General features: G+C 47.3%; 2 protein-coding genes and 1 long non-coding RNA gene across 3 annotated transcripts in view; 2 read left to right on the top strand and 1 right to left on the bottom strand.

Moving 5' to 3' along the window:
- Positions 1 to 8,468: 8,468 nt before the first annotated feature.
- Positions 8,469 to 9,891, bottom strand: LOC113464605 (uncharacterized). Its single transcript, XR_003389455.1, has 2 exons — positions 9,679 to 9,891; positions 8,469 to 9,554 (listed from the first exon to the last, which is right to left on the bottom strand). It is a non-coding gene; the product is annotated as an uncharacterized LOC113464605 (long non-coding RNA).
- On the top strand, positions 9,289 to 11,338 carry Npc2b (Niemann-Pick type C-2b). Its single transcript, XM_018028026.2, has 3 exons — positions 9,289 to 9,533; positions 10,369 to 10,673; positions 10,905 to 11,338. Exons 1-3 carry the CDS (start codon positions 9,455 to 9,457, stop codon positions 10,986 to 10,988), a joined length of 468 nt encoding a protein of 155 aa, XP_017883515.1. The 5' UTR covers positions 9,289 to 9,454; the 3' UTR covers positions 10,989 to 11,338.
- Positions 11,339 to 13,139: 1,801 nt separating this feature from the next.
- LOC108627040 (hemicentin-1) overlaps positions 13,140 to 17,302 on the top strand; it is a 202,844-nt gene continuing 198,681 nt past the window's right edge. Inside the window, exon 1 of the mRNA XM_018028063.2 lies at positions 13,140 to 16,067. Coding sequence (XP_017883552.1) covers positions 15,983 to 16,067 — 85 coding nt within the window. The 5' untranslated portion in view covers positions 13,140 to 15,982. The remainder of the gene's footprint in view (positions 16,068 to 17,302) is intronic.

The following is a 17,302-nucleotide window of genomic DNA, read 5'->3' as shown; positions in this document are numbered from 1 at the left end:
GTCCTTTGGAACCGGTCGACCACACGCACTCGCGTGGATCTACGAACACGAAATCAAAAGCCGTGAAAGGCGAAAGACGAAAACGGTCCGCGGACTTGAAATTCTTTCGCTTCGTTCGCGTTGCTGTCACGCGCAGGAAAATATAACGAGAAACGAGATCGGCTTTTCAACTTTCCGGCGGATATACAAAGAAACTCGTTAAAGGGTAAAAAAGTGGAAAAGACAGAGTGAGCGAGAGGGAGAAGGAGAGAAAGAAAGCGGGAGAGAAGGACAGCGCGACGCGGTGGTTTATCGAGAAGGAGTCGAAGGTAAATGGTCTTTCAGTCCCGGTCCCGAACGGATCGTGCATCCGCCGTCCGTGGCCGCCCGTTTGAACGCTGAATCCGGCACAGTCGCGTTTATTCGCCGGCGAGAATCTCGTCGAACTTTATCCACTTGGTTAGGTACAATTGAACGGCGCGGCGCGGCGGCCGCGTCCGGGTGTATGCTCGAGCACCCCGTCGACCACTCGAAACTTTTACTGCCCACCACCGCGCTCCGTATTTATTCTTCCTGGTCGAGCTGCTGGTTTTCCCTCTTTAAATTAAACGATTCCACGCGCCGGTTCGTTGCCGTTTGCTCCGTCGCGTTGCACCGTGACCGTCCGCTCGGATCGCGGTGAAGATCGCTTTTATCTGCTCGGCTAATGACGCGGGATGATAAATAAACTCGGATTTCGCGCCTGGATGCATTCGTGATTCGATTGGATTCGAAAGGGAGGCGCGATTCGATCTGAATCGACGATGCTCTCTGTTTCGACGAGGACTCCTACGATGGAGGAGCCGTGGTAAAAACGTCGAGTCACGTGTTTCTTATCTCACGGAAAGTCTGCCGTGAATGGCATCCGTCGGAGAGGGAGAATTTTCCAAATATTTCTCTACTCGGAATGCGTTCATCGCAGCTGCCATTAAACTCACCCCTCCGTCATCGAATCTCTACCTCTGACTCTGGTTCGACTCGGACCCGTGTACACGGCCGAGTCTGTGTGCGCGGATAATGCTCGATTCTTTCTCCCCGTCTATGTCTACGTGTATCCCGAATTCGGCGCGAACGAGTGGAGAAAGGAGGCGGATCGATATCCCTAGCTGGCGCATCCCTTTATCCAGCTCATGGTGGATAAAGTACGTCAGTCTCAGCCCTTGCGGGACATAAATAATAGAATTATAGAGGAGACGTAATTGCGATCGTGAATTGCCGCGAAATTTACGACGGCCCGTAGGTGGTCCTAGGTCTGATCCCGCTTCTGGCATCGATCGATATAGATAAAGTCGTTGCGTATTATCAGGGATGACGGCGCGTGTCGATAGAACGTGTTTTGAACTTACGAGGGAGCGTCACGTATGCCACAAATTGAGAACGACGACGACGACGACGACGTTGCGCGTAGGCGGACAACCCGGTGCGAGTCGACTTGAATGAGGGCTCGCCGCTGGACCCTGTCCGGTAATGGCCAGTTCTCTAGTTAAATGATTCGGGCGTGCATTTCTCTTTTTATCTTTTACGCCGGTACTTACCGTATCGTCAGAGCGTACAGTACGAAAATTTCTTTTTCGAGCCAATCCTAATTGTGTTCTACGTAACTCGAACGAAATATTCCATTCGGGCTGCCCTGAGCCGGGCGCCACTTAACCCTTATCCTCGGGCTTCCCGGTTGGAAACTAAGCGAATCCTGCGTCGTAACGCCCGTCGGTGTACAACCCTCGTACATTTTCCAATTAACCGTAATAATTTTTAACCACTGGGCTAAGTTTATGAGGACGCGTAAACGACGGGAATATTCTTACGAGATAAATCATCCGCATGCGGGCGACGAATATGATATTTCCGGCGGAGGTACGCGTCTCCCGTCTAATCGCCGTCGGGAATTACGATTACAACTTGGAACGCTCGTATATCTCTTCGTCAGCGCTCCGGTAGCGTCCGACTTCGAAAACCGCTGCAATTGATTTAGTCCAAATGCGCTATTAGTAATGGGCTACTGAGTCATCGAGCAGTCGCGTATCTCCCGGAATTGTTTGCGCGTATGTATGCGTACTGTGCACGGGTGTGTGCAGGCGCGACAGAGAAACCGCGATGACTAACGAGAATCGAAAGGCGATCGATATTAATCTGAATACGACAGCGCGGCGCGGGGCGATTCGGCAATAGGAAACGTCGCGCGGCTCATTTTCTGCCTATTAATATTTATACATGTACGCTCTGGTACATCGTATCTTTCGGTCCCGGGTCGCGCATTATTCGCATAAACGTAAACGCATCCCGACCAGATTTCCATTCAGCATCGGCATAAATCGATTTCGAAAATTAAACCGATCCCGGTACTCGATACTTTCCGCGAACCTGCGTCTTCTCACGGTTCCATATTCAACGATCAGTTCGGAGATTCGTCCGGATATGAACGATTCGAAATAGTTGGCTCGGAAATGATAGCGTAACTTGGCGAGATAGATTCGGAAAAAAATTGTCGATTCTTAATTAACGTATCGCGATTCTCCGAAATTGCTACGTACACGCTTGTGTACACAATATCGTGGTAGGTATGCGCGCTTGGAACGATCCCCATTTCGCACCGCGAGGGTCGAGGGCGCACCCCGTGAAGCGTAGAGGCACCCTCTCGTCGCCCGGACGAGGAAACCCCATGGCCTATGGCTTATCGATCGCGTCTCCAGAAGCGAGATACGTTCGTCGTGCGACGCGTGGGAGGATGAGTCACGAGGCTGGCCCAACGTGACACAGCCGTATTACTTTTATAGCGTTTTCGCGTGGCCACCATGATTCATTGGACCCTGTAGTTTTTCCGGAACTCTCCTATTATACTTCATGCTGTACTCTCTCCACGCGATGACCGAGTCTCACCGCTGCGACCCTCCCGCGGCTCGAATGAATCGCCCGAAATCCCAGAACGGCCAGATGTCCCATATGGAATTTCGTGTACGAATCGTCGCTAGTTACCGCGATCGGTTCGCGTGGTTTCGGTTTAATTGGAAACGTTTGTTATTCCTCCAGGCGGCTATAGCTTTTCAATCGCGCCGGCCTCTTTCCAACCGAAGCCGTCGAATAAACCGGCGGCGGAACGGAAGAGAGTAACAACATACGAATGCCCTGTCGCGAGTCTTAATGCGCGCATCGATAAATCTCGAGCGTGTTTCGTGCGTATGCGTGCACGCGCGTGCCTCGAGTCCGACACATCTCTTCGGGAGAGCTTTTTCGTTCGGCACTTAACATCCTCAGCCATCGTCCCGAAACGAGTTTCTTTCTCGTTGCCGCTCGCAAAGCTTCGTAAATAAACGCCGTTTTAAAATAAACGACCGAACGATATAGTCACAGAGAAAACTCGCAGAAGAAAGCTAATTCACCGGATGCCAGAAAAATTCTTGCCTGGGAAAAAACGGAACGCGAATGGGTACCGGGCGGGGAATTGAATTTCAATAGAGGCGGCGTCGTCGACGACGGCGACGACGACGACGACGACGACGATCCCTTGGACGAGAATTAAAATGTACGTTAATGAGGTCGGTGTTAGGTGTTGGGACACGGGACGTCCATCAACGTCGACGAATTTTCCACGTCCTCTCTTCTGACGTGGGTGGTGAAAAAGAAAATCCTCGAATAGCGTGCACGGATTCCTCTCGAATGGAAATGGAATAATTTTAGTGCGGCCATTACGTATGCGCGTATGGAATCGTGAGTTGTCGAGGAGCATCTAACGCGAACTAAAATTATTACGGTACAGTTATGCGAAACGAAATAGAAACGGTCACCGATAAAAGGGAGAAAAGGAAAAGAAGGAGAGGAAAAAGGAAAGAAAGCGTGATAAAGAGAAACAGGAACGGAGAGAGAGATAGGGTTCGGCGCTACCTCCGAACTTTCAGGGCGCCAAGAATTCGACATTCCTGAATTCTTCGAGTTGTTCGAGGAAATATTGGCATTCTTTTCGCGTTCTAGTTACGTGTCTCGTCACTGTGACTAAATTGGACCTATAGCGAAAGAATTTATTATTATTCCCGCGGTCGGACGAACCACTGCAGTTCTCGGGAGTTTCGAGAGAGCGTCAACGGATTCGTCGAGAGAGAATATGTCTGCCATTGTGCGAACGCGAGCGTCGAACCGAAACTCGTTCGTCGCTAAACAAAACGGGGCTTAAGGGTAGATGGTGCTTTCCTTCGTTTCCCCCGAACCAGGGTATTAAATGAAATATTATGCAATTCTCGAGCTGGAATGGCGTGAAAGGAAAGCGGAATGTGGGGAGAACCTCGAGATACGCGGCTCGCGTTTCGCGAACGGGCTAAAGAGGGAGCCGAACTTCGAAGAGAGCAAAAGGAGTGGCTCGAGGAGGCTGCGGAGAGCCGAGAGGCGATGGAATGCCATGATTTTACACCGACTTGGACAAAACATTTCCCACCGAGAGTGCGACCCGGCCAAAATAGAGGCGCGTGCACCTGTCCTGCTAGAAAAAGAACATTTCTCTCTTCGTGTCTCCCCGTTTCCACTTTCCGATCCTCCGCCCGTTCTCCGTTCGCTCTTTTGCTCCCCGTCCTCCACCTCCACCTCCCTCGAGCGCGCTCGGATCGTTTTTCCTGTATCGCAGCGATATTTCCCGCTTTTTCCTCGCCATTTTTACTCGCCCCTACCCGTGGTCTCTTCAAAGATTCTCTTTTCGTTCTCACGACCGCTTTCTTGTAGGCGCGGCCTTCTAGCGTCTCCCAAGCGAGCGCGTCCTTCCCTTTTGCTCTTTCTCACAGCGTTTCTTGTTGCTCGCGCACGCCATAACGCTATTTCCGTCAGCGGGCCACGGTGAAAACGTCGTAAGTCACTTAATGCTCGGTGGACACCGAGCCTAGCGTATCAAAGGGTGTGTTTTTAACGGGGAGAAAACGCCGCTGCGTCGTACCAAAGCTGAGCGAACGTTCATTATCCTATTGCATTGCATAACCGTACATCGGCCAACGAAATATCTTTTTTACGAGTTTTATCCACTGGAAACTCGGAGGACGCGCCAACTCCAGATACCGAAGCATAAGCATATATTTAATATAATAGCTACTTTATTTCGACTCGTACAATTGGGCGATGTAAATTTCCTGCGATCTATATACGTATACACCTACCTACTCGACCCGCTCTTTGCTTCTCGAGAACCATTCGCGTGGCTGCTTTCACCGGGCGGGCTGTATTCGCCGAGTGGTTGGCTAATTGTTCGCGAGCTTTACCCTTTAATATCGTTAAAAACGAAAGAACATCGCTTGGCGAATGGTTTACGCGATTCCTAATATATATTCGTGTACCCGTACGACTGCTAAACATGTACTTTTACCACGTACGAGATTTACGATAATCGAGACACAGCTTTTTCTCACTGGAACAGAACCGAGTATATCCATCTTCGCGTCGAGTCGAGACAGACCGGCGTACGTACGTATAATAATCTTTTGTCCGTCGGTGAATGTTCGGCTAGGTTTTAAGAGTCTAGCTCTCATGGAGTGAATCTCATGGGAATGGCTCTACTCCGTCTTCTTTTACCGAACGGTATCCCATACAAACGATGGGCCGTTTTTCTTGCTCGAGAGTCGAGGAGCGGTAGCTGTCAGCTAACAGTATCAGTCAAAACAGTATCGTATGGCACGGATCCGCGTCGAAATTTTGACGTGGGATATTCGTTCGTAATCGGGAACTCGTTCCGCTTCGCAGTGAAAAACAAAAATGAGACAGGCAGAATGGAACCTTGAATTCCTCCTCTCAAAAAACAAAGTGACTCGTCTCTGTGAGTATGCGGTCGGCACGGGGAAATTATTCTTCCTCGAGGAAATGGAAGAGCACGCAAAGTTTGAAATGCTGAGTATCTGGGTCGGTTACCGTAGACTCTAGATTCTAGATCGAGATGTTTCCAGAAGCGGTTTGGCGAAGGTCGCCACGACGATCCACGAAATTTCATCTAATAACGCGTCTCACAGTTTCTTACTCGTTCTACGCGTACACGTTTCCAATTTATCTCTCGGTGTCGTCACGCGAACAAAAGTTTCGCCGTAGAAGGCCGAAGCGCGATGCAATTTGCGATAGAGATCCAAATATAATGGCTCGGTCTGCCAGCCGTTTGGTTGTTTATCCCGCGAACCCGGCAACCCTTGCTTGACACGTTAACTCCAAAGAGACGCGGAACAGGATTTCCAGCGCTTTGTAAAACCGACGTCCGCGCTACAGCGCTTTGACTAACACGGTCTCGTTCGTTTCCTTGGATCGTCGTAGGACGTTACGTTCGTTAATTTAAACAGTAAATCCTGCAGCATGCGTTTAGGTAAGCAGATACACGGAGAGAAAACGACGTGTGCCGCGGCAGTTAGATATCGGTCTTGAAAAGAGAAATTGCTAAAGGGACGATCTGTGGACACCGTTTGAGCGTGTGTCGGCACGTAGTTCGAGTCGCGAAAGGTAAAGTTGGTTATAAATACACCCCGTTCAGAAATAGACCTTCGGACCGGTCGCCACTGCAAACCGCGAATCGTTCGAAAACCGCTGCCGCAGCCGGATATTCGGATGGCTCCCTAAAAAAGCTGTCTCCTCGACGCGAAACGAATCGCCGTTCGTCGAAATTGCTCGTCGTTCGCGACGTGCTTCCAGAGGAGCCGTCCTCGACCGCGAACGAGCAATTTCCCTAAGAAGCTGCGGGTGACACGCGGCATTCACAGATACCTATATCCGCGTAGCTATTGTTCTTTATGGCCGGCCGTGCTTTAACGTTGACAACGTCCATCGGAAGGTTCGTAAAAAGCTTTTAGAGCGGAGAATTTTTTCTTTATGACAGTCACTCTGGTACGAGAGCGTTCTTAGATACCCTATTCCGCGCCGGATGCACGTTTCCAGCTGCACGACACAGCCCATTCGGTACGTACACATGCATAAATCAAAAAACGGGTCGCTTTTATAACGTACGTACTTCTAACAGTCGATGCGCTCTTTCAATTTTCTCCGCTTCATTTCTTCACCGACCAGATTTTTCAGAAACGCGTATGTAGGTTCGCGGTACTACAGAAGTATAAGCGGGGGCAAGGGCAATCGCCGGATGATCGTCGGAAACGACTTGAAATCAAAGATTCTACGTACATATTCTGTTATCGGAAAAAATGCGATTTCTTATGTTCGTATTGATCTATGAGTTCCGTGGCGGCATCTTACGGAAGCAACGAACGCGTAACGAGCATCGTATCGATTTATATTCTATAGCATGCGATGCGTGGAAATATTAGACAACCGAAAATATTTTATGAAATAATAAAATTTATAATAGTTTGTGGGAGCTGTGGTAATATTTTATAAAAGAAAACGAAAGGTTATTTTCTTTATCAACGGTTGGTAGGATAGACAGATCGTACACATTTAAATTGTAAAAATGTATATATTTTCAATATAAATTTCATACATATATACATACATACATACACACGTAATTAAAAGCAAATTTGTAAAACTCGAAAAGTGAAACTTTTGATATGTTTGTTAAATTCCTTTGGAGGCACGTGATCGCAACGTTGCCCGTCGCTGGTGAATCATCCTCGAACGATCAAATCCCCTTGTCTCGCCTCTCCTCGCTTATCGAATATCGCTAACGCGATATTCTGCGTTGCTTCGCGATTTTCCGGCCGAACCAGCATTATTATTTATGTAAGTTCGTAGCGCGACTCATCGAACCGCAATGAAAGCGATATCGTATCAGCGACCGCAAATGTAAATTAAAAAATACACCTCCGCAATTATGCGTATTGCGACGGCACGTGATAATTCATTAATGATCGTCGAATTCGCGAAGGAAAAATTGTTACGCTTCGCATTAATCGCGAAACTAGCTCTCTGACAAATGGGTCCTGATCGGATCACGAATCGAGACGACATTTCTGGATCGATGGAATCGAGTTAGCCTTTGTTTAGTGTTCTAATTAGTAGAAATGAGATAATTGCTCGTGTAGAAACGAGAGAAGTATTGCGGGAGAGACGTTGCGAGAAGCGCATTCTCTAGATTTTTATTTCATAGTCGAACTCGAGAAAAAAGCATCGTCCAACTATGCGACTAACGGTACTTCGTAGATTTAATAGCCGCAGCTGCCTTTTTCGCATTTCTCTCGCTACTCACTTTCGCTTTTCATCCGCTTTCCGATAAGAACGCAGCGGAATGCGAGTAACGCATTCGCGGCTCGTGATACGCGATTCGTATTTCAGAAATCGGAAGCCCGGAAGTTCGACGTCAAGGCGATCGAACGCAAAATCGCTTCGTATCGAGGAACATCGCGACTGTAACAGGCGCGTGGAGATATGGTACACACGCTCCTGGACTGTAAACTCGGATCTCCCTCCGTGCCCGGCCTATGTGATTATTTTCCTGACCATGATTTTTGTATCGCATTTCTTAGAATCGAACTGTGTGGTCGTGTACGTCCACGTGATCATCAGACTTTGATATTTATTCGTCTGTCGATAAACATCGATCAACATTGATGGCAACATCCTCTGAATTTTACTTCACAAATCCGATTTCTCGGTATACTTTCAGGCGAGACAAAATACATATGCGATCGTCCCAACGAATATCCGATGTCTCAAAGATTTACAATCGAAGTGAACTATGTTCGATGATGAACGCGTCCGCGTTCAAGGTAGAGAGGTATAAAAAAGAACACGTGAGGAACGCGCACGTTCGATGAAGGTGAAGGCATGCTTCCAAAGGAAATAGACGAGGGAATCAGAGAACCATACATATGTACTACCATACAATGTCGCGATCTCATCAGGAATTCAAGTTCCCTGCGTCAAGGTTACCGTCGCTCCTCGTTTGTATTCTGGCCGACTTTATACTCCACCTGCTGCATTTCATCCTCTCCTTTCCGTGTACATCGTTTACGTTCACCATCCTTCAAACGGTTTAGTCCCCAGTCGATTGTTAAGTTTAGGAAAAATGCGACTTCGAAGGTGACGATCGCGAAAACGGAGTGCAAGCGAAAGTCCTCTGAGGAATACGTTTTCTCGCGTTAGATGAAACTTGGAAATCCTCCCGATGGTCGCGTCCTCGTCTCGCTCGTGCAGGTGCGCTGTCGCGCTCGCTTCTTTTGCGCAAGGTGTAAAATTTCATGAATTTACGGAATCGTCACGCCGCCGTGCCATGGTATGTGCCATGGCTTTCCCCCTACGTATCTCCACCGATTCGCCCCGCCGTCACCGTCGTATTCCCCCTCTGGGAAGGGGAATCTATTTAAAGTGAACTTTGACGAATGATCGGCCATAAACGTTGCATCCCGTGGCAGGCTCTCACAGTCGAGAGTCGGACTTGAACCTGGTTGGATCGGATCGAGGACGAGAAGAAACCAGTCATCTCATTTTTGCCTACACTCCGCATCAAATTCTTCTCACTGTACTTTCACTCAAGGCGAAGATGACCAAGGTAGCCGTACTTCTTTTCGTAGCTCTGATCGCGATCGTCGGTGCCACTCAGGTGAACCATTGCGGCTCTGGTGAGTGCATCCAACGTTTTCCTTCATTCAAATATACATGATATATAAATGCTTTACGATCGTTGAAAAAAATTGAGTGATTGTACGCGAAACACGGCGCGACGTATTAAAATCGGTTTTTCAATTCATTAACAATATTACTTACCACGTTCGATAGACGTTCGGTACAGGTTCGATAGTATTCAAATTTAGTTATTTCCACACCGACTCGTCGATAGTTTTGGTTAGCGGTATGTCTCATGCTTTGTATTTACACGTCAAGGTACAAACTTCGGTTCGAGTTAGTTTTTTTTCGTATACGTAAGAGATATGCCTGTGACGCGCTATACATATTTACATTGATACGTGTACATAATACTTTTGACTGTGAACGATACTCGAGAGTCATCGGTTAATTTGAATATGGTCAAATGACTATCACGAAAATCCATTTCGTTCGAGCACATAATTACCATAGTGCGGCGGCATATATTCTATCGTCCTTCAATCTTTTTTCCCTCGTATGAATTCTTATGTAAAATAGCGATATACACCGATCGTGTACAATCGCATGTCTCAAGGCGATGCGGTGAGAGAAACTCGGTCGTTAACGCTCTACGGGCCGTGGAAAGCCGGTTCATTCGATCCGTCTTTATTAACGCTTGCGAGATAATTATTATATTCTTCGACTCGCGACACGTGAGGAGACAATTTAACTCGGAGGAAAGGAAAATTGGCGATCGGCGTTTTTTCCGTATTACGTAAGGCACGTGCTCCTTTGTATACACGTGCGCTAGGAACGTTTACGAGTCGGACGTTCATAAATGTATTTCGCACAAAAACACGGTTTTTCCAGATGAAAAGTATGAGGATCAGAATCAGATTAAAATTACCGGCTGCAACACGCCACCATGCAAATTGAAACGCAGGACGAAGGCATCAATCGAGCAGAAGTTCGTACCTGATCGTGATGTCGAAAACGCGGTAACAGTGGTGAACGCGGCGATTCTCGGCGTACCGTTGCCATTCGTCGGCGTCGACGGGACGAGCGCTTGCAACAGCATCTACAATATGGACGGAACTCCGGCTGGCTGCTCGCTGAAACAAGGCGTCGAATACATTTACAAAAATGAGTTTTCCATACTGGCAATCTATCCTACGGTAAGCTGAACAAAAAAATTTCGTTCGACCTTGTTAAATCCGGTCCCGAAAGGAAATAATTTCGTAACTCGTTTGCCGTTACGTTATCGTGCTCAAGTCGATTTTTAACATACATTCCAATGGGTATGTAATGATTGACGTAAATTAAGAATTGCCGAATCTCTTCCTCCTCTTCAATAAGCGTTATCAAGAATCGTTAATATTCGTGGCATGGTTTGACTCTTCCCGCAGGTCTCGATGGTCATTCACTACGAGTTGAAGGATGGAGATCACTCGATCGCGTGTTTCGAAGTCCCGGCGAAGATCGTCAACTGAACAAGAGACGCTTTTATTCTGGAAGGTCGATCGCGAGATTAAGAAATAATTAAATTTCGCGCTGCCGCACCGTTGTCATTGTCAATCCATATACATATGTTTGTGCATACATACAAATCTGCGTCGTAGTCGTAAGTCGTAACTTGGACGATGCAACGTGAAAGAGATGCAATATGCAACGTACGAAGTAAAACGAAACGATTGCCACGTCGTAGCTTTATTTATCAGCGAGCTTAATCGATATAATAATTAGATAACGATTAAGGTAACGATATTGACGATGGACGATATATACGCACGTAATTATAATTGTAATTGTTAATAAAAGCTTTTGTATAATTCTGTTAAGACACGAGATGTTCTTCAATGAATCCATTTATATTTCGATACAAAAATTCTATCTTTAAATGTTTTTACTCATGCCATTTTTATCACGGTGCAAGGTCAATGACTTTGATAACCGCGGCTGACTAGTTAGTGACTAACGTATAGACTCTTCTATCCATCGCTCAGCTTCGATGAATGCATAGGTACCGATATTCCAAGTAGATAAGTTCTTAGCATATTGCATATAGCAGAATGCGATTTAGTAATGTGTGAAATTACGTAGTGAAAAAACTTAACTTTTAATCGAAATGCAATGAAATCTAATGATTCGTTCCGAGTCCGACCGTCCCGGTGGAAATTGTAGGCACTGACGTCCTATAAAAGAAAAGTTCTATGCATTTTTCTTTTAACTCCAGTATTTAACGAGTTAAGTATAATTATTCTGAACTTTATTGGTAATGACAAAATCCGGCAAGGAAGTAATGTTAGGAAGGTAGGTCCATTCTATTAGTCATGGTCAATATTTCAAGAACATTTTATTTCAACGACAATGATTTCTTTTTTTACAAAACGAGCGGCAAATAATTAAATTTTAATAAAATTCGCGCACGTCCAATTCATACTAGGAACACTGAACCTTATTCCATCTCGCTAATAAAATGTAAAATATCTAAGTTGTAAAGCCTAAAGTCACTAACGAGAGAAGTGTCACATGCCTCTCTGCTTAAGTAAGATGAGTCATCAATTTTTTATAATTACTTTTCAGTATTATAAGACGACATTTAATTTCAATTCGCAGCGGGAAAAGCGATATCGATAATACAGGAATTCGCCGACAGGTACTGCCACGGTCGGGTACTCGGGAAAATTCTTCGCAGTGTCGACTTCGATGATACGTAGAGCGAACCGCTGCTGACGGTGAACAGAATTTAATTGCAGGTATAAACAATTGGGTTAAAAAGTTAATCCTATAGATTGAATCTTGAAAGAAAAAACTTTTACATCGTGCTGTTGCATTCCGATATTCAAATTCGCTCCAAAGATCTAAAACGAGTCGTGCTCGTTTACCCAAGAATTACAATAGTGGAGGACGGTTGTACGTCAATTGTTTTCTTTCGTCGTATGCGTACGTCTCATCGCGTAGTTAAAAAAGTAGCTTGCGATCGTCGACCGATCGATGCAAGTCTCTTAATAATTCAATTAACCAATGCCGCAGTAATTAGGCGTAGCTACAGTTCATCGTCCTTCGATTCTTATCGAACATGACGAATCGGCCGGAAATATCGACTCTAAATTTCCAGAAGGTGGTCATTTGCGGAAATTGCGAAGTTAGCCGAAGCTCCATATTTTCCTAAAGATCGAGTAAACGGTGTCGCGTGAATAAAAGCGGCCGTACGTAATCTCGAGTGTGTATCGCACGAAATCAAGGCATTTTTTACTCGCTCGCGAGTCTAATGGCCGCGTTAATAGTGGCTTCTGTGTACGTTATGTCGCTGGCTCGCGAACTCTGAATAGTCGCGATTTTTGCGCGACGCGAACCGACGTTAAATTTCGCGTGTTTCCGCGTTGCCACTGACGGCTTCAGTGCGAGTCGCGATGTCGCGTGATCCTTGCGTTGCGTTACGATTAAACCTGATTTTTCTACAACTATTGCCAAAGCGAGCGCGTTCAACGGCAACGATTGAACTTACAATTAGTTTCGTAGTAGGTAACGTTTCCAACTGAGTCGTATAATGTAAGGAAACAGTAAGTGCCGCATAGCATTCAACACAATTGGAGTATTTGCAGACGGTTTTGTTATTAAGAAATTCTTTGGTTTTTCAGGAATGAGTACAGTCGTCACATTGCGAAAAGAAAGGGTGCTTTTTCTAACCGAGGAAGACTTCCGCGTTTTTGCACGTAGAGAACGCGACATACGCGTGCAACGTGTGCAAGTCCCGAGTAAGCTATTCTCTCGTCGAAAAGATAGCTTTCGAAAAGAGTGAGTGGCATTCCTGCCTTTCAGGAGCTTTTAAGATGACCATGATCCGTGACACCGGTCGGAGCTCATCCACTTCCTCGTCCGCTCGTAGGTCTCTCGTTTCGATATTTTTCCCGTCCTGTTTTCATCCCTTCCTCGAGCCACCGAACGATACGCGCATTATTTCCAACTGGTTAAACAGAAAACGAGACGCTCGCGTATCCTCCTAACTAGATAAACGCGATTACACGAAAGAGTGGTTGAACCATTGGAATCTGTCTTCGGTCCTGTTCGTAGAACATTTTCATTCCGTTTCGTCTTCGTGCAACTTTCAAGCTGTACAACTAGAAATGATACGCGTACACGATTTTCGAAGAAATCATACACAGCGACGCAATGCCGCGATTGAACCGCGAAGAAACGCAGAATTATTTACGTAAGAGAAATTGATCGTTGGTTATCGAATCGAGTAGATACACACGCGTATTCTATTCGGAAAGAAAATACGGTCGGGTATACATATGCGCAGCCTCAGCCACTATCCCCCTATAATACACCTATCGCTGTTGCGTCGATTGTTTTCGGACGAGTATACGGATACCCTGCAGCATCCCCTATTTACTGTTCTTGCGATCAGCCCGAATATTGTTTACGTACATGGAACACTCATACGTATAAATCAAATATTATTTATCGTTGCTTGTAGTACGAACTGTTAATTGAAAAATACGGTACGGAGTTAAATAGAGTGGAACGCGACGAAAGACTCGGAAAACGGATAAAAGATATTGCATCGAGCAGCGTGAAATAAAACAGGCGATAAGATATGTGTGCGCAGCGTATGTAATTACCGCCTACTGTTTACGATGTACGATTAACTGGCCAGTTTGATACGAACGAAGAGAAAAACGTATCGTAGTTTATGTTAACATTGTGTCGCGCGTCGATTCCGCGAATGTTTGCCGGCAAAGAGCACTTACGTATTATCGAAATGCACGGTTTCTCTCCCCGGCGTGTAGGACAAACATCCCTTTCTGGTTTAGCATCGTATTCGAGTCCCTTTTCGGCTGTTTCGGTCCTCCGCCCCCTCCGTTCTCCCACCCGCGGCTTTTCCTCCAACACACACCTACACCGTCTCGGGAGGTGGGCTTGCAAGCTGCGCGTCCGTCGCCGCGCCGCGCTTGCTCGTCTTCTCAGTCAGTGTGACGTCCGCCGCTGGTCGAGGATCACGCGTTTTTTCCCCGCGTCGACCTCCGACCCCGTCTTACGTTGAATCCCGAAAAATTGTTACGATCACGTGGCTACGGGTCCGTCGCGGATTTCGCGTCGTGCCAGTTCGCGCCTTCTCGCGTCACCTCGTTCCTCTCCGCCGCGTAGTCCGCGACTAGGCACGGCGGAGGTCGCGTCGTACGCACGTGTGTCCAGCGAGATCGTCAGTCATCCCTCCGTCTGGCGCCGAAACGATTCAAGATCGAAGTAACGCGCGTCGTTCGTTCGATGTGCTTCCGAGTTTCGGGTAAGTTTCGAACGATTCGTGCGCGGGGAGAAGCGGCGCGAAGAGTCGTGGAAAAGTTCGTACCGTGAATCGAATTCGTGTTCGCGGATGGGGCACGCGGGATCGAGCACGCGAGTAACAATGAATGATGTCCGAGTGATCCAGCGGTAATCCGCGAATCTATACGGGAATCGATTTCTGTGCACGAGAGCTACCGTCGACGAGATTGCGGACAGTGTCGTTGCTTGGACCTATTCCAGGAAAACCAAAAATCTGTGGCGAGCCAACGCGCGATCGAACGTCTCCGCAGTGTTTCATCTTTTTTTCGCTTCGATCACCGAACCAGTGGACAAGGATAGCGAACTCACCTGCTGACCCAATTCGCTCCGCGAAACGGTCCCGAATACTACGTTTCATTTAACTCGGGACGTATTATGCGCACATCCCTCACCTTGACGGTGTTTACCTTTCCGAAAGACAATTTTAAAAGCATTTCATTGATCACGTATTCTTCGCGAAGTGTAAACAACGCGCTTAGAGGGCGTTTCGATTTGGGACGCGGGTGTCGCGCGTACGCCTACTCTTTCGTACAGTTCGAAGTCATTAAATCGTCGAGTAATCGCGGTGCAACCTGGACGTACCATGGCCAGTGGTGACTCGGTTCGTGGATACGACGTTCGTCGTGGTTTACCGGTGCAGTGACGCGCGCGATTAATTCGTGAGTGCGACACGAATTTCTAACCCCGAGGAGCGATTCTTGCGCGTGTGTCCGGCGCTTCGGTAACGAACGTGAGTGGATGAAGGGCAGGAGAAAAAAAATCGTAGGCGCGTTGGGGCGGAATTTGCGAGCTGCGGTGATCGAGGGTGGCTCAGTGGAAGAGAGCTAAATGCGACGCGACGACGACTGGCGTTGAACTTTCCATCGAGGATCTCGTTCGCGTGTAAACAGCGATGCTCGATTCGGAACGATCGACGACGATGATCGCGAAGGACACCGCGACTTGGGTGCGTGATACCGAGGTAGAAAGATCGGAAGATGCCGCGAGTGAGTGAGCGAAGATGACTTAACGAGAACGCGATAAACGTTTGGTCCGCGACGGTAGCTGCAACGCGTAAACGGAAGAGTCGTTCTCGTGGCTTGGCTTGGCTCTCGCCTCGACGCGCGACGTGCCCGGGATTCGTGACGAATGTAACAAGAAACAACGAGAGAACATGTGGAATGTACTGTTGCTCATTGGACTAACGAAGACTGTTTGCTACGTCGCCGGAATCGCTACCACCGTCGACGAGAAATCGGGTGAGTCTTTGCATTTGCTTTCTATCAAGGGTGCTCGAACAGAGCGTTTTGGTGGCTTTTATCGGGCGATACGCCGTGCAAACGTTTTCAGGCTCCCTAAACGGAGAAGTGAACAATCGTTGGAAGCGCGAATCCTGGCATATATCGCCATAGTCCGATTCACCCACTTCTGTTTTCTTGCTTTATTTACCGCGCCCCGGTCCTATCTAGAACGGAGATTCGCCCGAGGCGTCCACTGCAGTTTTTCGCATCGCGTATCTATATCTGCGTCTACCTACACACGCGCGTATGCTGTATATGTGCGTGTACGCTACGTAATAAATCGATGAATCGGAATAGCGTGTATCGCGAACCTTTCGGTTGGTTCCTCGGGCGAGTAGATAAATTCGAATGGAAACGGAACTCGGTTTCGGTCGATGCTTTTACGTTCGTACATCGCGGAACGCGCATATTCGTTAAATACAATCATTCTGTTTGTGCGAAATAACGGGAAACGTATTTTATGAAGTATATCGTTTGCTGTAAAATCGACGTTTCGTCGTTGGCGCATGGAATTCAGTTGATTCGGGGTGGGAAATGAACGAAACAGGATCTGGACGATTCTGAAAGAAGGTGCGGAGATGTTCGGGGGGGTAATAGTCGACATTCGCCCCAGCGATTTTCGAAGTTAAAGTTAAATTCGATCGGCGAATCGTTTACTGCGAACCAGAACGCGGCCGGACTCCCCGTGTTCGTGGAACACATCGATGCGTACTCAGACGGTCGTGGCCGTTGCTCGCTTCTATTCATACGTAGAAATCCGCGTGAATCAAGTACCAACGAAAACGCGAAGCACCCGAAGAAGTACCTACTCTGGCGTGTACGAGGAAATATCGAGAGCTCGATTTAATAATGAACCGATTCCGGCACAGTTTCCTCTCAACAAACGGGACTTCTTTATTCGGTTCTCCAGTTTTCTTTCTCTCGATTCATTCCCCTTGTTGGTTCGCGCAACTCCTCTTTCCGTTTCGACTTCTCTGCGGTTATTTCATTTCTTAATTTGCTCCTATCTACTCGGGCACGACTCGCGTTAGCTTCTTGCCTGTCCCTCCTTCGACTTCTTTTTCCGCTAGCCACTGTTTTGCTTTCGCCACTGAACAGTGGCGTTGCTTCGCGCCTTTTTCTCTTCGTTCTTTCATCATCGATAAAAACTGATCGCGATACGTTAATGGAATCTGTAGGAAGTTTTTCGATGG

Source organism: Ceratina calcarata, unplaced genomic scaffold (genome assembly GCF_001652005.2).
Source record: "Ceratina calcarata isolate Rehan_Ccalc_2016 unplaced genomic scaffold, ASM165200v1 scaffold436.2, whole genome shotgun sequence".
NCBI lineage: Eukaryota > Metazoa > Arthropoda > Insecta > Hymenoptera > Apidae > Ceratina > Ceratina calcarata.
Note: the sequence above shows the minus strand (reverse complement) of the source record. Positions and strands in the feature narration are given on the sequence as shown.